This window comes from Maniola jurtina, chromosome 2 (genome assembly GCF_905333055.1).
Source record: "Maniola jurtina chromosome 2, ilManJurt1.1, whole genome shotgun sequence".
Lineage (NCBI taxonomy): Eukaryota > Metazoa > Arthropoda > Insecta > Lepidoptera > Nymphalidae > Maniola > Maniola jurtina.
In genome coordinates, this window is record NC_060030.1 from 16,023,735 (window position 1) to 16,047,185 (window position 23,451).

The following is a 23,451-nucleotide window of genomic DNA, read 5'->3' on the forward strand; positions in this document are numbered from 1 at the left end:
TCTAAGGCATAGACTTTTACCACCTATCAATGTAACAAAATCATTATAATGATTGTCTTGTGGCTCATCAACACCATTATCATCAACAACCCATCGATGGCCCACTACTGAGTACAGCTCTTCTCTCAGAATGAGAAGATTTAAGCCATATATCACCATGCTAGCGTATTATAGATTGGCAGGTATAAACTATGGAGAACTCTAAGGCATTCCTCACGATATTTTCTTTCACTGGTAAAGAAAGTGATATTTGATTGCTTCTCTGAAAAAAAAGATGGGGATCGAGCCGTAGATGCTTTAAATAGGAGATCTAACGTAATCACTAGGCCTAGAATAGCTAAATGGAAAGCCGACAGCTTCGATGTCTTTCGAAGCCCCTTGGATACTAACAAAAACAGATGGAGTGCATCAAACTAAGTGTCACCTCGTATATTCAACAAAACAAATATTATGTAGGGCGAGCAATAAATCCATAAACAAATTAAGAGGAATCCAAGCCGCGAGTTTTTTACGCGCCATCATTTACATCTGTCACATTAAAATATTCCTCCAAAAATACGATTTGACAGTCCAAAGTGAAGTTCAGTTTATTTTGGTGGCGTTCTTTGAAATCGCACACCTGAAGGATGTATCGGTTTGCAGCGTTGTGACCTTGATTCCTGTGTTTATTTGAAGTTTAATAATATATCTTGTTTTGTTTGTGTATCACTGATTTACATAGATATATAATATATGCGAAATTGCTCTGTTTTCTGTATTTCGCCCGTAGGTATGGGTATTTTTGACTACAGAAATTAATTTCGCGCTGTAAGGAAAACCTACTTGTTGGTTGGCGATTTTCATTTTCTAAAATTGTCTGCAGGCTAGCTATGCTTTGTAGATTTCCATATTTAGATATAATTAACCCCCGACCAAAAAAGAGGGATGTTAAAAGTTTGACGTGTGTATCTGTGTATCTGTCTGTGGCATCGTAGCTCCTAAACTAATGACCCGATTTTAATTTTGTTTTTTTTTTGTTTGAAAGGTGGCTTGATCGAGAGTGTTCTTAGCTATATAATCTAAGAAAATCGGTTCAGCCGTTTGAAAGTTATCAGCTCTTTTCTAGTTACTGTAGGCGGGGGTGTTATAAATTTTTAATTTACACTTGTATTAACTGTCAAAGTTTTACCATAACCACTAACGTAACTTTAAGTGTCTGTTAACAAATTTTGTTTAGGTCCACTAAATAAGGGTTGCTATTTCGCGTGGTGGCGTTTGGTCCGCCCTAAAATTGTAGCGGTTTTCTAGCAGACTTAAACAAACATCAACATGGCCTAGACAAAATTAATAGCGAAGTGTAATCAATAAAATAAACTGTGAGTCATAAAACAGAATGCCATTCGCTTTACTATGTACTTAATGTAATAGTTCAATAATATTATATTAAAGTGATGCATCGAAGGGTACCGCAGCGTATTGGATTGAATCCAAACTAATTATATGAACGTAAATCCATTAGAGAAACGGCTCTTCGGTGTTGGAGCAATAAGTCAGCGGTGACGTGAGAAGGAGAAATGTGACTAAACTGACTTATGTGACATGGTTGCTGTTCGCGCGTGACGCCAGATGTCCTGTCCACGGTTTACAACCTCATAAGTATTGACGGTGTATGTTTCTGTGACGTATACTTGGCGTGTACCTAAAGGTAGTGGCGAGATGACTATAACAGGGCGGGCCGTCTAGAAACCGATAAAAATCTTCGATATTATAAATATCTTCGAAGATGGAGGACAAAAACAGAACACAAGAATAAATTGTTCACAATTAGTTCAACAATTTAATAAACAGTAGGTTTTTAGCCATTCATAGTAAATGACACACATAGTAAATAAAACATTGAAGTTCGTTTCTCACTTTTCAACCCGATTCTTCCTCGTTTTTGTATATACCAGGGTCTGCTTATTAAATTAAGTAATTATCATTTTATTAACAGTTCTAAAGAAAAAATTTGCACTATCTCCGCTCGCGCTAGTGGTACTTATTTTGTTGTATTTAACTATACCTAATTGGTTCAATCTTATTTTTAAATTTTGTATTCTTTTATTTATTCTCAATTATTATACTTGGAACAACGAGTGTAAATTAAAAATTTATAACACCCCCGACAATTGAAGGTTACAGTAACTAGAAAAGAGCTGATAACTTTCAAACGGCTGAACCGATTTTCTTGTATTATAGCTAAGAACACTCTCGATCAAGCCACCTTTCAAACAAAAAAAAAAAACTGAATTAAAATCGGTTCATTATTTTAGGAGCTACGATGCCACAGACAGATATACAGATACAAACGACAAACTTATAATACGCCTCTTTTTGGGTCGGGGGTTAAAAATTCAAAACACTTGCGCAATAATGTTTACTTTTTTCTAGAATTCATAAAAAAGTAGGTAACCGACTTTCTACTTTTTAGAAAGCTTCAATTTATCTCACAATGTCTACACAAAACTACATTTTATGTGAACAAATACCTCATAAATAGTACCTAATCTTTTCATGTCACTATCTAGGTAAACTATACGAATGTATTCGTGAAAAATATGTCGCAACGATAAGTTTGCAAACTAAAATAATGTACAAATACCTACATTGAAAGAGATAATGTCGAGAAGTTCTTGGAACCACTAAATGGACGTAGATAGGTACTAGATTTAAATCAGTCTTTTGATTTAGGTCTGGCGCTTTTGAAACACATCCAAACTTATATCTAGTAGGACTTACGAGTGCTTAAGGATGGATTTTATGGATCTATCAAACCCTAGGGTGGTTTGTATTAAAGTTTGTAGGTACTAACTTGACCCCAAATTATCTTGGTCGATTATAACAAATGAATTCGTAGACCCTAGATGATCGCAATGATTTTCATTCTAACTACAATTCTAAAAGACTTTCTAAAACAAATTAGAAAGTCTTTTAGAGTTTTTGAAATTTTTCAATAATGTACTTTTGGAGTTAGAACACGCAGACGGAGAGCCTGGGTTTACTGCGCGCTGCCGTCGTGATGTCAATATAAATAAAAGTTTTGTTTGAGCTATCAAGCCGCCACGCTTCAGTTCTGCCGGTGTGCGTTGCACCTTAAAAATCTCTTACAAGATTTAATTCTTATGAAGTTTATTTTTAAACAATGAAAAGTAAAAGAAAGCATTTTGGCAAGTCGATTTTGGCTGAGTTTCCTTTCATCTCGTATTTGACTGAGCGGCCGGATTTTGGCACTTTATTGTTATGAAAAACTACTTTAGCCGCGAAATTCTAATAGACATGTCAAAATGTCGCCCTCGCGCGTATTCGGGTATCATTATTATCATCATTATCAAACGATAGACGTCCAATACTGGACATAGGTCTCTTGTAAGTACTTCGGTCTTGCGCCGCCTAAATCCAGCGGCTCCTCATTTGACTACATAGTTAGGGGTCTTCCAAAGCTGCACTTTTCCGTGCGAGGTTACCATTCTAGCATCTTGGGGTCTTAACGTCTACCGTCTTTTGCGAACTATGTGCCCTGCCCATTTCTATTTCAGCTTCGCAACGAGTTGAACAATATCGGTTACACAGTTTATTAACTAACGCATTTATTACCGTACTTTCCTGTTAAGGTTACTCTGGTTATCCTAAACAGATCTCATTTATAATAATAATAATAAATTTTATTGAGCAAAACATAAACACATAAACACACTTTAAACACTGTTGAACAATGTACTAAGACTAGATTATTATACAATTTGGTACTTAAAAAATTTTTGATGACAAAGTAAGATAATTAGTAATTAGTAACATAACTTTGTTTTTGAGTGTTGCAAGATCAAGGACTGGCTAACCTAGCTAGATTTTTTACATCTGTGTTAAGGATAGCCAGCCTATTTATATATATTTCTGATGATCACGTAGAGAAACACCAAGCATAGCTAACTCCATCGCCCACTAAGTGAGTATGAGCTTTCTCATCCCCAGCCCAAAGTTAGCGACCATTGTCTCGGATCTATATTCCACTATAATATTATATATTATATATTATAATAGCCAAACCATGTTACGTAAAATTTACTAATTGTCTTAAATTTTATATTATTTCTTATTTATTTATACCTTATAATCTTACTCTTCATGGAATTAGGTGCTTGGAATCATTTTCTTTTTCAAACAAGCAAAGCAAGTGCGTTACACAATTATCCTCAAAAAAGAACCAATTTAGAAAATAATTGTTTGAAGAACGTCAGTTCATTTCACGAGATTTCAATTTTTTATCGACGATCAAACGCTTTTTAACAAACTTTAATCGGTCTCAAACGTCAAATTAATGTCTCACTAATGGATCCAAGATTAACAATTATTGTGTTGGTTAGCGAACCAATATTTAACCATTCAACCAAATACCACAATCTAAGTTCGCTTGTTAGTCTCTTTTTTAGGGTTTCGTAGTCAAATAAGAAAGCCTTTATCATCCATCCATCTGTCCTTTAGACAGTACGCGTCCACAGTCCACACAGCTGGGCATACATCTTTCGAAGATTGCGCCACCAGAACGAATTGCTAAAAGGATTACAGCTAGCCACGAATGAAGACTCCCACTAAATCATCTGATCAGAAACAATTTTGAAATTATGATCTCCCAAAGACGACAACGAAGTGATCCTATTCCTTTTCTTCTGAGATCCTACGGAACACTATAACATGGTCAACACAAGTAGGTAGAACAACATGATTTATTGTCTTTTTTTCTGCGGCTTCAAGAGAAATGGCGCATAATATTTTCGCGAAAGCGTTTTATGAGTTCATCTAAAAGTAAATGACTGGTCAAATGCGAGGAAAATGTGCGATCATTTTTCTCTACGACATTATTTCGATCGTGATTTCTGACTCGTGTATTTTGTCTTCACAGAATATTATGTGAACGATAAGGAAAAGCAAAACAATATTGAAAATCTTTATTGACCATCCTGGCACAGTGGTAAGTGCTGTGGTCTTATACCTAAGTGGGAGGTCCCGGGCTCGATTCTTGCCAGGAAATGTTTCTCTTTGCATTTTGTTAAATTCTACCTTTCACCAAAATGCAAATAAATTTATTTTTTTTCTTTAAATCTGGCTTTACTCTGATTAGCCAATGTCAAGTTTGTGATATTTTCAAGTAATTGAATTTATACAAGTATGGACTCCGTCTGCGCCGGCGCCCGCCGACATACCCGCGGCGCCCCTTTAGAGCGCTTCCCAGTCAGTTCCACCACCAAAAAACACCAACTAACACAAAAACCAGCCACTCTTAACAAAAAACAACACTCCAAACAAGCACAGCACGCGCGCCAGCAAGCGCCATCGCAGACGAAGTCCAATAAAATATTTGTTATTATAAGTTATTACAATGAAAATAACAATTAATCACAGAAGCATAACCATAACCTTGCCTCTTATCATATTATTCACTAGCTTATGCCCGCAACTTCGTCCGCGTGGGCTACACAAATTACAAACCTCTATCTTCGAAACCCCTAAAGGGTTTACCTCTTTAGGGGTTGAATTTTCAAAAATCCTTTCTTAGCGGATCATCCGTCGAACAGCCTGATCCGTCTAGTGGCTTGAGCTGTGCGTGATAGATCAGTCAGTCAGGTAGTTAGCTTTTCCTTTTATATTATATTATATTTAGATAATGTCAGTCTGTTTGTAAAACTTTACACATTATATTTTTATTATAACTCTGTGACAAGGTTGATGGTTATCTGTGATTGCCGTTCAGAAATATCCACGACTTTTGTACACCTTGGCAAGGTCAAAAAACATTGGTAGAGCATTTTGGTAGAGTCATGCTTACAGTAGAATATCCAGCTGAGTTTATTGTGGGCTTCTTCTCAGACCAGGGTACATTTGGAACCACCATACTTTTAGTTTTAAAATGTTTCGACAGTAAGGAAACTTAACAAAACGTCTAATTTGGCTAATCGCGACCATTTTGAAATTTTTATTATTCGTTGCTATAGCGGCAATAGATATACCTGCACATTCTGTGAAAATTTCAACTCTCTACCGTTCAACTCATTTCCTCCATAATAAACCCCATTGGGTAATCAAAAGGAATAAACAAGTTTACCTTACCTAAATAAAATAGCGTACGATAGCTGTGTCTGTTCACCTGGTTTTTGTTCTAAATTCGCGGAGGAGAACTTTCTCGGCGCACGCGCAGGTGAACGTGAAAACAACCGGTACCGAAATAGCTTTTCCTCAACACTTGAACTATATTGATTAGGTTCAGTGAAACTTTGAAAAATAGGATGTTCATTAGGTACCTTCTATCATTCGAGTACCTACTAAACCGTTCCTTAAAATTTAAGGATATGTTAAATTATAATATACCTATATTTTAATTATAATATAAAGTGAAACTTCCCGTTAACGGAAGCCAGTTATTTTGTTTGGTTATTTATTATAAACTTTTAATATATTCCTGCATGTTTAGCAGTGGGAGGGCGGGCGGTGCATGTTGCAACATTATCTGTTTCAGCGGATTACAGCAAATTAAGCTTTTGGTTCTTTGTATATCATGGACTTCCGCAAAGTAATGCCTGTTTCTATAAAACGATACGTATATATCCTGAGCATAAGGAAGATAACTCGAAATTAAAAAAAAACCCCGACACAAAAACCTCTATAAGAAAACTAGAAAAGAGCTGATAACTTTCAAACGGCTGAACCGATTTTTTTCGATTATAGCTAAGAACACTCTCGAACAAGCCACCTTTCGAACAAAAAAAAAACTAAATTAAAATACGTTCATTCGTTTAGGAGCTACGATGCCACAGACAGATACACAGATACACACGTAAACTTATAACACCCCTTTTTTTGGGTCAGGGGTTAAAAATTATGATTTGTGAATAACGTGTAGCAAACGCTACGACATTCGTAGCACTACGGATAAACAAAGACAAGTGGTTTATATGGCACTTAATTAGGTATACTAATTCGAAATGCACACTTATTCCTCGCCACGCCATAATCCTCTTTTCTGAGGATCATGACCCCTGCCATTGATCACATAACGGCGGGATTTTTTCACATGACTGCCCAAAGTTGTATGTATGTAAGTGAGTTTCTCTATTCCACCATAACTTCTAAATTCCTGAACAGATTTGGATGTAAGGGGTATTGATAGAATCCTTACATCATCCCAAGTAATACTAACTATAAATTTTTGGAAAAAAAACATGCCAGGGCAGACTGGTTTTAAGTTTTTAATTTATTACTTGTTTGATATACGTAACAATACGATGTATTCTGCAAATCCTTTCGTAACACAGTCCTTCCGCATTTAGTACAGTTTATTATTATAATTTTAAGGTGTTAATTTCATAATTACGCGCTTTATTTCGCAAGATTAAACCAGGCACTAGTTAAGACCTCTTTATTTATAGCTATTGTTCACCTTTGTGTGTGAGAATTATATTTGTATGCGACTCTAGAAACAAAGACAATGTACCTACATGTTTATTAATTGCACTATTTGAGCGAACATAATTTAAAAATAACCAAAAGGCTGCAGGTTCAATTCTCGAACGCTTTTTTGATGTTTGTTTTTTTGAATTATGATTCATTAGCTGACGCCCGCGACTTTGTCCGCGAGTATTTAGGTTTTTCAAAATCCCGTGGGAACTTTTTGGTTTTCCGGGATAAAAGTAGCCTATGGGCTAATCCAGGATATTATCTATCTTCATTCCGAATTTCAGCCAAATCCGTCCAGTAGTTTTTGCGTGAAGGAGTAACAAACACACAGACACACACACACACACACACAGACACACACACACACACACATAAATTATTTTGACGATTCAAAAGCTCTTGTAAAAGTTTATTTGAATAAAAATCAATTCTATTCTATTGATAAAAACTTTATTGCACACAAAACATGAAATAATCAACACAAAAGGGAGAAAGAGAAAAAAAACTAGAAACAATTGTTTGCAAAGGCGGCCTTATTGCTCAGAGCAATCTCCACCAGGCAACCTTTGGTGAAAGGAGATTTAGAGAAGAAGGAGGAATATCTTTGAGAACATTATTTAGATCTCTCAATCACGCAGATATTTCCTTACGGTGATTTATTTTAATTTTTTATAAAGCACGCTGCGTTTTTCCGTAGAATTGAACCCTGGACCCAGCTATCACCGTTTATGAATTATGCTTATTTGGATTTATTTATTAGGTATGCGCTTTTTCGTAATTCTTGGTGTAAGTCGTATTGAAACAGGATTATTTCACGGTCCATGCCTCTCTTTAGAATTAAATAAGTACCGATGGTAGACTATGTACAATTATTTCCATTAAATTCCCCGTTTTCAATCACAATCACAATACATGTATACAAAATCTTCAAATACACGAATTCAATTTCGTGAAGATATTTTCGAGTAGGTAACGTTTGCGCATAAATATTTACATTTCCAAAATACACCGAACACTTCGATTTCATAATATATTGCTTTCGCTTCGTTTCCTCTCGACTTTTGAGGGGAAAACTGTAAATTCACGTCTTTGTTGTTTTCATCTTAAAATCGTGTCACATATTCAGCGTATACGTCTCTCTTTATGATTATAAATAACTCGTAACCGGAACACATAAACGGCACACGTCGCGAAGGTGCGAACCGATGGCCCAAGTTAAGCTCCGCGCTTAGACCGAGCTCTCGCAGTCGCTTCTTAAGCTCCGCAATCGACGCACGCGCACCTTCCTCGTCGCGAATAAATCGATATTATATTCGTATATAAAACGTTCGCGTATCAAGCCGGCTTCACTCGAGTTTGTAAACAAATAATATGAATACGTGATCGACCGAAATGTCTTTCTGTAGAATAACCGGCCGCAGTCGAGGCTTGCCCAAGCCAAACTATTTCCCGCTCCTTGCACCGATATCCCCAGCCGATGCGAAACGATGCTGCAGGATCACGGGGAAATCATACGGGTTACCGTCCCATCACTACATTCCAGTGTTGCTTGCCGCTCGTTCGGGGAAAGCAAATAAATGTAAGATAACCAACGTGTCCGGCGAACTCGGACCGCACCATTATTCGCCTGAAATCAACTACGGAAACAGGAAACATGAAATGCTTGCAGGTTATAGGTACATATTCCCAGTCTTAGACGGCACTACTGATGCTCAACGAGGATTAATGGAAGTGCTTCTGGCGAAACAAGTGGCAGATGACAAACGCTACGTGTACACAGTTCAAGAGAGAAGATGCAGCCTAGTTTTCTCAGCTCGAATGGAGGCAGCAGTGAGGGATGGTGACGTTAGAGATGTTATGCTCGCCAAAGACTCAGACACTTTGCTTATCAAAACAAAACAAGGTCGCAGTGTTTCAATGGACTTTAAGGATTTCACTGAGGAAGTGGAAATATTTGAAGGAGAGGGACCGAATGCAGAGGTTTTAAAACAGAGGGAGTTAGAGGAACTCGAAGACCGTAAGAAAAAAAGGAAACGTGCTGCAGGACTTTCATCTATGAAAAAAATATTTGAAAACAAGGAGAAATTGGCGGAAGTACAAGAAATTGAAGAAGAGAAAATGCGTCAAGAACGTGTGGCAAAGAAAGCAAAATTAGAAGAAACTAAGCATGAAAAACATGATCTTAAAAGTTTTTCTTGTAATCATTTTGATCTTCATCATATGCGATCGAAATCGAGTATGGTTATGTGCAGCGGTGACTGGAGAGATCAAATGCATCCACTGCTTGAAACATGGGACTGGGATTTGTTTGAAAAGGAAGTAAATAATGAATGCTTTACAACTAAAGTGACTGCACTCCCATCGCCTCTAAATATCACGCCCTATCATTGTGATACCGAAATACATGAAGTGGACCGCAATATAAGTGAAGTTTCGATTCCTTTTGAAAATGTGCCTTGTGTGAACCCTTTAAAACTAATAAAATCACGACCCACGGAAGCAGTGTTAAGTGCCGTTGCAGAACTTTCTGAAGAGCGCTTAATAGAGACTTCGAACATAACAGAAAAGTTACTCAACTCTGATAAAATTGATATGCTTCCTACGCTAGATAATTTGCCCGAAGTTGTTAAAAATATTAAGAAAGGAAAAAGAGAAAAAATTGCAAAAATATCAGGTCTAACATTAGATATAAATAAAGCGAAGAAGTTTATTCCCGGTCAACATATAAATACACCTCAAGGCCCCGTTTTTGTACCGGGTCAAACAGTGGAAACACCCTCTGGGCCAGTGTTTGTTCCCGGTCTTAGTGTGAATACTCCTGCAGGACCAGGCCTAATACCTGGGCATATTATTGATAGTGAAAATACTAATGAACCATTTTTCCTTGCTGGACAAGTTTTGCAAACAGAAAATGGAGATGAGTTTGTTTGCGGACAAACAATTAAAACTAAAGATGATAAATATCGGTTTACTGAAGGACAGACTGTCTTTTCTGAAGAAGGTCTTAAATTTGTTACTGGAAAGGTGATAAATAATGGATCCGAAGAGGTGTTTGTTCCGGGCCAAACAATACTAACTCCAGATGGAGTTAAATTTGTACCAGGACAAACGGTGACGGAGAATGGCAATATTGTTTTTACACCTGGACAAAATGCAAAAATAAATAATGACTGGCAGTTTGTTCCTGGACAAGTGGTACAACACGAAGATGAATTGCAATTTGTTCCGGGGGCTACACTAGCTACACCGAATGGACTTAAATTTGTACCTGGTCAAACAGTTACTACAAATGGAGAAACAGTCTTTGTTCCTGGTATAACAAAGATGGGTAACAGTGGCCTTGAATTTGTTCCTGGAACGACCGTAGATACAATAGATGGGCCCAAATTCATTGAAGGACAAGTAGTTCACACAGATTGCGGTGAAAAGTTCGTCCCCGGCAAAACTATTGTTCAGGCTAACGGCAACGTAGAATTTTCAGTTGCTAGGAAAATAGAAGATATAACTTTTACTGAAAGCATGCCTGTTGGGTTGCCTATTGACATTAAAACGTGTTCTTTATCGGAGGAATCTTTATATGTATTTGGTCATATGGTGCAATCAAGCAAAGGTATAGAATTTTATCCAGGACCTAAAGCTCCGGCATTGGATGGTAAAGTGGTTCCAGGGCGCCTCGTGAAAAATGAGGCAAACCAATCACGTTTCGTTCCAGGAATGATGGTAGAAGGAGTGTTTGTCCCTGGACAAATAGTCTTCACAGAAAATGGAGAACAATTTGTACCCGGCCAAGTAGTCGATACAACTGATGGGCCGAAATTTGTTCCTGGTCAAGTAGTAAACACAAAAAGTGGACCTAAATTTGTTCCAGGACAAACTATTCATACAATTGATGGGCCGCGATTTGTACCTGGACAAATTATTGAAACAAAAGCTGGTCCAACCTTCATTCCTGGACAAGTCATATCGACAGAAGATGAAGGATCCAGATTTGTTCCAGGTCAAGTAGTTGACACCGATGAAGGTCCGAGATTTGTTCCTGGTAGAGTAATTGAAAATGACAATCAAGGAGTGACTTTTGTTCCTGGCCAGATTGTTCAGACGCCTGAAGGTCTCAAATTTGTAGCTCCTGATCTTACTGAAGGTGAAGAAGGTCTTGAATTTTCCGTCCAAAGTTTTGTTGTCACTCCAGAAGAACTAAAATTGTTAAAAGTTAAAATGAATCCAAATGATACTACATCTACAAAAGGGGAGTTGACTATCGACAGAAAAATGCTAAGGCAATTGTCAGAAGCCGGAATGTCAATTGGGAGGCAAGTTCCTACCGATTTACCTGCTATTAATGTTATATTGAATCACACAAAGAATGCCGAAGTCTTGAAAGCTTTCGTTACAGATTTCGGATTAAAAGATGATGTAGCAAATCAACTAATGGAAGTAATCACATCTATAATAGAAATGAGTTCCCACTTGAAATCTGAAATCCATCTACACCATAAAAATAACGGATTGGTCAAAGAAAGTAAAAGAGGCAGAGGCAATAAAAAGAGGTTAGATATCCAAGATCATGATGATCTTAATGGAGATAAGGAAGAGCATTCTCACCAGGAAAAAGTTAAGAATTCAATCGCAGCTGCTGTATTGGCTGCTTTAGTCACAGCAGAGCAATTCGAAGAAATTAATAATAACAATGGAAAAGAAAAATATCAGCATATATTGAAATCAATTGACACAATTCTGGGAAAAACTATTGATGAAGACTTTGTATCTGCTATGTATAAAATTCTTCAAACAGAAGAAAATAAAGAAGTTCTTTGTGAAGAAATACTTGAAAACTCCACAAATTCAAAAGTAGAATTAATCAAAATTGCAATCAATAGTGCATTAGATAAACATTCCTATACTCAAGAAGACATAATTGACAAATTTAGTGACTTTCTTAGCAGTGAAAATCAAGTACTTGGGCCAGCTTTTAAAAATATTTCCAAAAATGATAAAAACTTACTACACCATGTTTTGAGTCGCATATCAGACTCCATTTCATTCATAAAGACGGATCATGAGGCTGCAGAAACTTTACAAAAAGCTATCGTATCTGCTGTACAAGAAACTAGTAGCAAAACATTGGAAACCATTTTCAAAGATTCCAATAAAGAAATGTTGAAAGAAGTTATTATTCAGTCAGTGGGTCTTGCGAAAGTTCTTGGATTGAGCGATGTAGCCAAAAGTTTACTCTGCATTTTAAGTGATGATCACAGTTTAGCAAAAATAGAAAATGATAAGATGTGCATGAATATCCTCAAAAGACTTACAGTTATGAGAAAACTCGCGGAACAGACTCCAAGTTTACATTCTGCACTTCGTAAACTAGAAACAGATCCAGAGCTAGCTCGCACAGATCCCAAAGTTAGGGATTTGGTGCGAGAGAGTGCTGCACTAATGATCGTTCCAGAAGATGCTCCTCTAATGACATCTGATGACATTCCTTTAAGCTTGCTTCATCCTGAAAATAGTTTAGCAATGGAAGATTTTCTATTTCAGCGTAAAAAGCTTCCTGGTGCCTTATTGATAATGAAGAAAGGTTTGCAAGCTGTTGTTCCTCGGGAAGCCAGTCGCGCTGTTCTTACTGGTCAGGTGGCTTATACAGTATTAGATGAAAATGGTATAAGACATTTCGAACCTTTACATGTTTTCTCAGCCCTGAATCTCAGTCAGCCCACTGCACATCGCTTCAGCATGTACAGTTGTCCCGTACTTGATGACGATGATGAAGATCTTCAAACATTTACGGGATATTGTAATATAAGTCACAGTCAAAGAATCTCAAAATATACAAATGGTGGTTACAGTAGAAAATATAATAACGGGTATCTAGATAGAGAGAACCTTAGATCAAGAATAAACAGTTATGATAACACACCTAGCTACAAAAGATACCATTCCCCATCCTTGTCAAGTACAAGATCTAGATCTACGTGTAGCAGAAGTCCTTCTAAGGTAATTTTTGGGCATTCTATCAATTTTTGTACCTATCTGCTGGTAGGCATCTACACTTTGCTTACTCTAGGGATCTCTGCAGCGGCCATCAGCTACAATTTCCTCTACTGCCACTTCAACTTATTTCCAAGATATTAACTGAGTCTTATGTCTTGTTCCAGGTGGACGACATCGTGGTAGCGACATCAGACTACACAGCAGCAGCTGATGATGAAGTCTCCCTTAAAGCGGGAGATATTGTCGAGGTACTCGACACGAAAGCCGCTCTCGGATCAAAGTGAGTAATTCCTTGGTACACTTCACTTACCTTTGTGTTTTTTTTAATCCAAGCGACAGTACTTAGCCTTGAGTGTAAGTTTTTGCGGGAACAATCTTGGCGCTGGAGATAGTTTTTTGGAGCCATGATGCCATAATAGTTCAAGTATTAGATCGTTACTAAGAATTTTGAGTTTTAACCCCGGGCAGGCAGTTTTTAAAACAAAAAAACTTTGAAATATTCATGTCTCGCAAAAAAAATAATGGGAAAAGTGTAGAAACAAACGCTTAAACCAAAAAATAGTTTTAGAACGATTGAAGTGTGAATATGCGAGCTTCGCCGATATAGACACAGATATTATTGCTAACTATTAATTCGCTGAACATCATATTTGTCAAAACATGGCTTTCCCATTACATCAACATTCTCACTAGCTCCAATGACGAGAAATTCAACCAAAAAATTACACTCGAGGCGCTAGTAAATATCTTCAAAGACAGTAAGTACCTTGTGCATGAGCCTTACACAACTGTGCCCTATTTGATGTAGTACATAAATGTATATTTAACTCAGACGGACGTGCGTTGTGAAACTGGAGTTACTTGCGCTTTTTAACAGCACACCAAGAGTAAATCACTTCGCACTGCTACATTGCACAAGTAAATCATTCTAATACAAACTCACAATATATTATCCTGGCTACAGATTCACACCAAGTTTACATATTTTTAACGACCATCTTGTACACTTATTTTTCTCTTACATAGAAGTATTTTGAAGTATAATTTTTTGTAACTTCATTTACATAAATATGCCCCAAAATCTCTAGAATTATCTTTCCATGTTTACTTATTTTAAGTTCAACATATACCTACCTAGTTACTAAAAGTAGTTTAGGTTGCTGATTTTTCTTCTTATCATCAATTTTTTTTTATCACCTGTTATTATTAATTTCATTTTTTGTTTTTTTTTTCTTAAAATGATTACTAAATAATTTTTCGTGCAATCATTTTATCTTTATTAATAAAACTTGTTAGTAACTTTTCAGTCTCCACTTTTCGAACTCATGTTTTCTCTAAAATCAAAAGAATTCATTAGTATTCAAATAATTATAATTTATAACTTTAAAAATCACTGATCCCGTCTTACAATAATCTTTAAACCAAGCTTTTAACTAAATGTACAGCTCTAAGTCCTTATATCCTTTTTCGGAGTGAGCAATCATGTAACGAATAGACATGAAGCCCTCGGTTCTCTTAGTTTAGTTTAGAGATTGTGTCATAGAAAAATAGCCACTCACCCATTAAAGAAATTTGGATCAGCATTTTTTTATTTTTGAAATGTTCAATTAAACAAGACGTGAGTCTGTAGAAATCCAAACTGAAATTATTTTTGATTGCACAACGCGTGGCGTTGCGTGTTTTCTTAGCTTTTGATTTACGCGTTACCTTGTTTTGACAAGCTCGTAAATTACCACTGAATGCGTAAAGCGGTCAATCATAAGTCATAACTGAACAAGCCGAGGTGAATGTTTTACAGAATTAATTACAAGCAAGGCTTTTAAACCTACTTATATATATTTTAGTGCTCAGGAACTTCACAGCCTTGTCTTTCCTTCACCACTCTGCCACAGAACAGCGAGAAACCGTGAACTTTGGCATCGTTTTTAATATGCTCAACATCCAATTACTCGCTCAAAACCCTTTCACTCAATGTTTCTGAACTTTCTGACACGAACCGCTAATGGACCCTTCTGGTGTGTTTTCTGCCACGTCTAGCTTAAATACCTTGAAAACAAGAGTGATTAGACATTTTCTAGGCAATTGCGCTCGTTAAATCCTCGTTTAATATTTTTTGCTTCGCCTACGCTACAAAAATCTTTAAAAATGTTCAACAATTGACTATCAAAATTGTACAATGTTACCTATTTTGGATAAATGGTTTTGACTTTGACTAACTTGTAACTGATCAAATAGATCAATATTTTATCGGGTACCTATTTCCTACTGACCTTAAATTGAGGCGCTTAATCATCTCACACCCAACACACGAGAGATGAAGATCAAACAGGATCTTTTTACTCCCATTTTTTTATTAGTTAAACTTTGCCTTTTTCCCGGATACAAATAGAAATTGTTAGGTATGCATTTTGATATATAAAACACCGATGCGCTGGACAACGATACATGTATATATTTATCCTGCGGTCGATGCACTCTGTTGCGTAACTTTCGCGTCATCCTCTAAACATAACTCTCTATTTCTACCAAGTTTGCTTCGTGGTTGTTTTTGCGATTTCGTCCAACGTTGCCAATATTGAGCGATTCCTCCTATGCACCAAATCTAGTGATATTTGCATTGTGATCGACGAGATAATTGTTGTTAACTAACTCTGTAGTACTCTTGCTATCCGTTTTGAACTCGAAGAGTAGAGTCCGCTATTATTCTATAGTAATACTTACCTGAATATTTGATATGCTTTCAACCTTTCTAGTTGCGAATACCTTCTGATCTAAGTATATGAGTAATTCGTTTTAGTAAAGAGTTAACAATAACCTTCGTTTGGTAGACTATTTTAAACTTAAATTAAAGTAGTCTGATAAATCTAGTTTTTAATCCTGTAAATCATTACTTAACAAAACTTAATCACCATCAAACAATCACGAATCATCATTACCAACAGTATCATCATTTCATTTTCATCATAATCTCACCAGGCTAGTTGATGTAATGAGTGAATTGTTGGTACAGGTACAGAGGCCGCGTGTATACATACGACAATCATTTCTTCCAGTCCAGGGGTGGGTCATTGGACTATGTGTTCAGTGTCCCCACATACAGAATGTACTATTATTGATCATTGCTATTGTATAAGAAGATTCAAAGAAGAAAGAAGAGCCATGATTTAGATTAATAACGCATAGAGTTCACTTACACGAAAAGTGAGATCAGAAAACCAAGCCACGAATGATAAAAGTTTATTTTTAATGTCAGTCCACTAGAAATATTCAAAAATGAGTGGTGAGCAAAAAATCTACCAATATGTTCTTTCCTTTTTCCTGTCTTGTATGAGGATATGAAAAGAAACCGTTCTTATTGGTTGGTTTATTTCAAACTGAATGTTGATCTTTTTCTCAAACGTATGATAGATCAGTCTTAGTTTTCGTGGAAATACGAAAGCTTCTACAATTATTTCGAAGAGTTTGGCGTTAATAGTTTGGAAAATATAAGAAAAATCTTGTATGAAATTAATGTTTTAATTATTTGTTTTATTAAATTCATCTTTTTTACAAGGAATGAAAGATATTATGACAGTAATGCGTTGTTATTATAAGACTCATGCAATCATTGTACATAAGCTTTGGCATCGATTATGTTCGATTTATGTTGTATTTCATCATTATAAGTGTTGTGATCAATATTTACCATTATGTGATAATTTACCATTTTGTTTTTCTTTAAGACGACATGCTTTATCGATGTTTTCAAACTTTGTATATTATTATCATTTATAACCAAAGTCGCAAAGCAATTGTATCTAATAAAGACACTTAAAGTATTGGAGTTTCTTTTTTCCATTTATTAATTAGGATTATTGATTATATTAGAAAGATTTTACGAAATAAAAGTTGAGTTTAATAATATCTATAACGTCTTAGAGAGGTACCGTGGAACATTTCAATTGAGCACTTACCTGTAATAGAATACTATCAAAATAAATTATGGGCTATTTTTTCCTGAAACACCTGCTATCAAAACTATTTTCATAGAAACAAAAACTTTTATAAATGAATCAGCAAAATTATATCGCAATGAATCAACCAGCTGTATAAATTCCCATAAAATCTGTGATTTAGTTTTGTTTCTTGAAATCTGTATCTGAAATTCAGAATGAAAATAGAAATTCGATTTAAGATTTTTTGTAACCTGCCAGTCTGGCACATTACCGGTCATGTTTAAACCAAGAAAAATATTTCAATAGGTTATTTTAGGAAATTATTATTTTTGGAAAGCTTCTATAATATATATATAAATAAGGATTTAAGAAGGTACTGGATGATGCCCACGACTTCATCCACGTAGATTTAGATTTTTTTTAAATCCCGTGGGAACTCTTTGATTTTCCGAGTTAAAAAGTATTGTATTATGTGTGTCCGCTTCAGAGTGCAAGCTACCTCTGTACCAAATTTATTTAAAATGGGTTAAGTGGATGGGCCGTGAAAAGGTACCAGCAGACATACAAACTATTACATTAATATAATAATAAATATGGATATGGATGTAGCCAGTAGGAAATGGAGTGATAAGAGGGTAATATTGATACGCGAAACTGTAGCAAGTAGCCAGAATTGGCTCATGCCAGAGATAATGTACACTTCTGAAAAATACTCGTATAATCCCCAGGGAACTCTTTGATTCCTTGGGATAGAAAGCCTATGTCCACCGGGACGCAAGCTATCGCTGTACCAGATTTCGTTGAAATTTTATAAACGGATAGACCGTAAATAGGTACCAAATAGATAGACACGCTTTCGCATTTCTAATTTTAATATTGATCTAACCTTATACACTCCATCTATGAGAGTTGGGGTCCCCAATAAAATCAGTACCCGAAAGACCGTGTTACCCGTGAGGATTCTTCTCCTCCCAAAAAAAATATACTAGATAATACCCGCGACTTTCTTGCGGTTATAGGTTATTTAAAAATCCCGTGCGAACTTTTTAATTTTCCGGGATGTAAAAAGGTAACACACAGATACACTTTCACACTTGAAAGTTTGTTTGTTTTTTGGTTCATTGGTTTGTTGGTTTGTCCTTCAATCATGCCGCAACGGAGTTTTTGCAGAAATATAGTTAAAGACCATTTATCCCGGAAAATTAGTGAGTTCCCACGGGATTTTTAAAAACTAAATCCACGCGGATGAAGTCGCGGGTATTAGCTAGCTAATAACAAATAGATATGGATGTAGCCAGTAGGAAATGGAGTGATATGAGTGTATCTACTGATATTGATTCGCGAAATTATACCAAGTGGCCAGCGGCTGGCTGATAGCTGGCTTCACGCCAAATCTGTAAGGTACACTTCTGAGAAACATAACATTAGATGACTACTCAGGTACTCCACATAATATGATAATTTAGCTGATATCTCCATCCTGTATTATACCTAATCTATTTTACTGTGAAAAGATATTAGTGACTCAGAAAACGTAACTTACTTTTTGCTGCAATCCTGACCAATGAAAGTCCAAACCGCACTGGGCTAGTGTGGCAGACTGTGGCCTAAACCCTTCTCATTTGGAGAGGAAGACTCGGTTCGGCAATGGATTGATCATATTGATGATGATGATCAATGGAAGAAATTCATTTCAGATGAAATGATAAAGACAAAACAATTCACATGTTGATATAGACAGTAATGAAAGTAAAGTAATGGCTGTACAAAGCAGCGCGGTCACTTTGCGCCTTTGAAAGTTTGAAGGCGTCTCAAGGGGCAATCTCGGTTGAAATTAATAAGCAATCTATCTGTAATCTGTCGATAAGTCACTTAGCAACGTTTTTCAAAATATAAAATTAGTTGTATTGTCATACAATTTTCGACAATAACTATGAATAACAAGTAACTTATCGATAGATTACAGATAGATTGATCATTACTGTATTAATTTCGGCCGTAGGAGGCACAAATGAAAGTATAGGGATTAAGAAATAAAGGTTACCTATTTAAAAACTTCAAAGTCTTGGCTCTGAGTCTGACCTGTGGTCTGACTTGAGTTTCATGACATGAGATGGGTGAAATATGAAATGGGTGGAAATTTTTTGACATCGCGTATCAAGCCAAACTTACTCTCAGGGTAGGTATAACTATACATGTGACTATAAAGATATTTTACTATATTATAATGTGCTAGTTACAGTGTCATAATATCATCTACGCAAAGTGCAGATATTCTTTTGTGGGGTTGAGTACCTATACGCTTTTATAGCATGATATTCCTAAAGAGTTCTTAGATTTGCCATTGCATTTTAGTCATTAAACACTGTCTTAAACATTAGGTGAGTAGCGATTAGTATAAAATTTACGAGTTTCTAAATGACATCCCATTAGATAGAGACTTTAACAGGGCTCTCTCCGTCACTCGTTTCCACTCGTTTCATACAATCGTAGTTCCAATTTCATTTGAATATTAAGCAACCAAAGTCCATGAAATTTTGCAGACATATTCTAGAAACTAATATCTGTGTCTGTGGTGTTTTAGATTTTTCTAAAAATATGTAGTTTTAAAATTACAGGGGCTCAAAGGTTTGTATGAAAACTCTTAAGACCGCGTAATTTTGAAACCGAATATTTTAACAGAAATCTGGAAAACCACAGACATAGATATTAGTTTCTAGAATATGTCTGCAAAATTTCATGGACTTTGGTTGCTTAGTATTCAAATGAGATTGGAACTACGATTGTATGAAACGAGTGACGGAGAGAGCCCTCTGGTAGTTACCTACTTCTGATCATTGGAAAAGATTCCACGAAATGTAATATTTCATCTGCGAGGCCGATACGACGTATGTTTCCTCGGTTTTCACATTATTTTAAAATTGTCAGAAATCTGCACTTGGCAATCTTGCAAAAATTAACTTTTTGACGAAAAAAGTGATGACTGTCATCGTTTGCCGTAGGTTGGGTTTGCGCTGTTTTTATGTACCAGGGTATTTTTTTGATGATGCTCATTCTGTTGGGAAATTATTAAGAGAGATACCACCAGTTTTTAGGGTTCCGTACCTCAAAAGGAAAAAGCAACCCTTATATGATTACTTCGTTGTATGTCTATCTGTCCATATGTCCGTCTATCGTGTCTGTCAAGACCCGTCAAGGGGATGAAAACCTATAGGATAGGTACCTACTTCCCGTTGATCTAGACTGTGGTTTCATCACAAAATAAAATAAAAAGTGTTATCGCATGTGCGATGGTACGGAACCCTTCCTGTGCGAGTCCGACTCCCACTTGATCGGTTTTTCATGACAGCTCGGTTGACAGTTTTTGTTTGTGATCACCTTGGATCACATCTGGTGGAAGATGATTGCTCATTGATTGCTAAGATGTTACATTGTTTTCTAGATCCACTTCAAAAAATCTTAATAAATTAAGTGCGACGATAAACTATCAGTTAGATACAAAGTAAGTAACCCCCTCGATACTAAACATCGAAGTTTACACCGGGTTGCAGTAAACGCGCGCTATTTCAGGCTGGCCCAGAAACCACGTGACGTCAACGCCGACACACTTCCCCACCCGGACACCTACACCCGGACACCCGGACACCCGCCATGACGATATAATAAATAAAGGTTTAAAGGTTTAAATATGACGATATGTCACTATGTCGATCATTTACATACATCGAGACATGAGAAAGTCATGAAAAAGTTTCCGACTGCGGCGATGCCACATTAAACTTAACTTATGTACATAACAAGTGTAAATTAAAAATGTATCACACCCCCGACAAGTGAAGGTTATAGTAACTAGAAAAGAGCTAATAACTTTCAAACGACTGGAACTGATTTCTTGGATCATAGCTAAGAACACTCTCGATCAAGCCAAGCCACCTTTCAAACAAAAAAAAAAACTAAATCAAAATCGGTTCATTAGTTTAGGAGCTACGATGCCACAAACAGATACAGGGATACACACGTCAAACTTTATAATACTCCTCTTTTTGGGTCGGGGGTTAAAAATAAGCAGTATAAATAAAACTGTCAATTTCTACTTCAATAGCGTACTCAAAGGAAGTTGGATACTCTCATTCAATATCGATGCAAACTGCATTTGCAGTTAGTATGGTATATTTATAGCAAAATATAACAGTAATTCAGAGTCCTGTAACCTATATAAATAAATCAATATCGAATCGAATGACCGTGAGCTACCAGCTATAACAGTGTTGCCAAAATATTGAGGAAGTCTACCTTTGCCTTGTATTTTGATACTGTTGAGTTTGGTCAACAATGTTGCACCGTACGGAAATATTACAAAAATATTATTTACTAGAGGATTCCGCGACTTCGTCCGCGTGGATTTAGGGTTTTAAAGATCCCGTGAATATTATTTACTAGAGGATTCCCGCGACTTCGTCGTAGGTTTTTAAAGATCCCGTGGGAACTGTTTGATTTTCCGGGATAAAAAGTTCCCTATGTCATATACAGGGACACAAGCTGCCTCGGTAGCAAATTTCATACAAATCGGTAAAAATAAGCGGATGAGTCTTTAGGAATCCCGCGGGAACTGTTTGTTTTTCCTATATCCTAGACAGACAGACAGACACACTTTCGCATTTATAATATTAGTATGGATAGTAAGGCGGGGGGAAGTCCCGTCCACCCGCGCTATCCCGCATCGGATTGGCGCGGGGGCTGTGCGGGTGTGCGGGGCGTTCCAACCCCGATTGCCATCTCGACCTGTCGCGTACTATACTTATGTTGCGCTAGTTACGGCATTTTCATGAGAACCCAAGCCATGTCAGGGGCATTACATACTTAACACCCTGTATGTACGTAGAAAACGCTAGCAAAAACTTAGTGCTATTAATTATTTAATCTGAACACAATCCACAGCCAATAATCCTTATCTTGTAGTTTTATTCATAGTATTTTTCAAACCCGCAATGTATAGCATGCAAATCTCGAGATCAATGGCCGCACTTACGACACGATATTGACCCCGCGTGGCCTATCTGTGCAACGTTCATTGACCGCTAGCGTCAGTTATTTTAATCGCATATATTCTGAACTTATACTATAATAATAGAAAGGATGGATCCATCCATTGCAGGTGTGGATCCACCTTATATGTATCGCGCCCGCTGCAAAGAGAGCCTTAATATGAGCCTCACGATTTTTGAACCTCAATCATCGGCAGATTAGGTAGGATATTTTTATTTATTTACATGGCAGCTATTTTGAAATTTTTATTATTTGTTGCTCTATGTGAAAATTTCAACTCTCTACTTATTACGGTTTATGAGATATAGCCCGCTGACAGACAGACAGACGGGTGGATGGACGGACGGACAGCGGAGGCTTAGGATCCCATTGGCACCCCCCGGGTACGAAACCGTGAAACTGTTTCTTTGAGCAAGATGACAGGTGCAAAGGCAGCTTTGCATGAATCACAATAAACTCGTGATCTTTGAAACCTGATGCCGGCAGACCCTGACATTGAGGCGTCACTCCAAGTGGACGTGTCGACGTGATTGATGCCGGGATAATATCACAAACACTCAGGGTGTCTTCACACATATTCGGCCAGGTCCGTTTCCCTCTATCTATATTGATATTATGAACCCGGTGGTATTTCTCGTCCATAAATACGTAGGTAGATGTAGAATTGTAGATGTTAACTGAACTCTAAGAGAAAACACCATCCGGGTACGGAAGAAAAGGCTTTTTTCAGCAACATGTTTGAAATAAAAGTAATCTAAAGTTGAATGAATCATAATCATCCTTGAAATCTGATCTGAAAGGCAGAACACAATCGTGCTTTGAAAGGCAAACGACGTATTACAGAACAGCAAACAAGGGTGATTTGTGTAAGTTTTTGAGTTAGTCACATCTCTACACAACAGATAATCTTATATCATGTGGTAACAGAGTAAATGGACTAATTGTGCATTAGTTGCACAGAGATAGTAATGACAAATCGGTGTTTGACAATTCTGTACTACGTATACTGTCGTGC

General features: G+C 36.7%; 1 protein-coding gene across 13 annotated transcripts in view; it reads left to right on the forward strand.

Annotated features, from left to right (window-relative positions):
- LOC123873584 (obscurin) overlaps positions 1 to 23,451 on the forward strand; it is a 144,523-nt gene that overhangs the window by 17,811 nt on the left and 103,261 nt on the right. For 6 of the 13 annotated variants that reach the window (XR_006797717.1, XM_045918466.1, XM_045918477.1 and 3 more), the window contains exons 1-2: positions 8,673 to 13,458; positions 13,620 to 13,735. Coding sequence is in view for 12 of the 13 variants with exons in the window: in XM_045918466.1 (XP_045774422.1) it covers positions 8,857 to 13,458; positions 13,620 to 13,735 (4,718 nt within the window). In the remaining variant the exon portion in view is untranslated. Of the gene's footprint in view, positions 1 to 8,672; positions 13,459 to 13,619; positions 13,736 to 23,451 lie in introns of those variants that run through there. The other 7 variants (XM_045918554.1, XM_045918545.1, XM_045918565.1 and 4 more) reach the window with 4 other exon arrangements.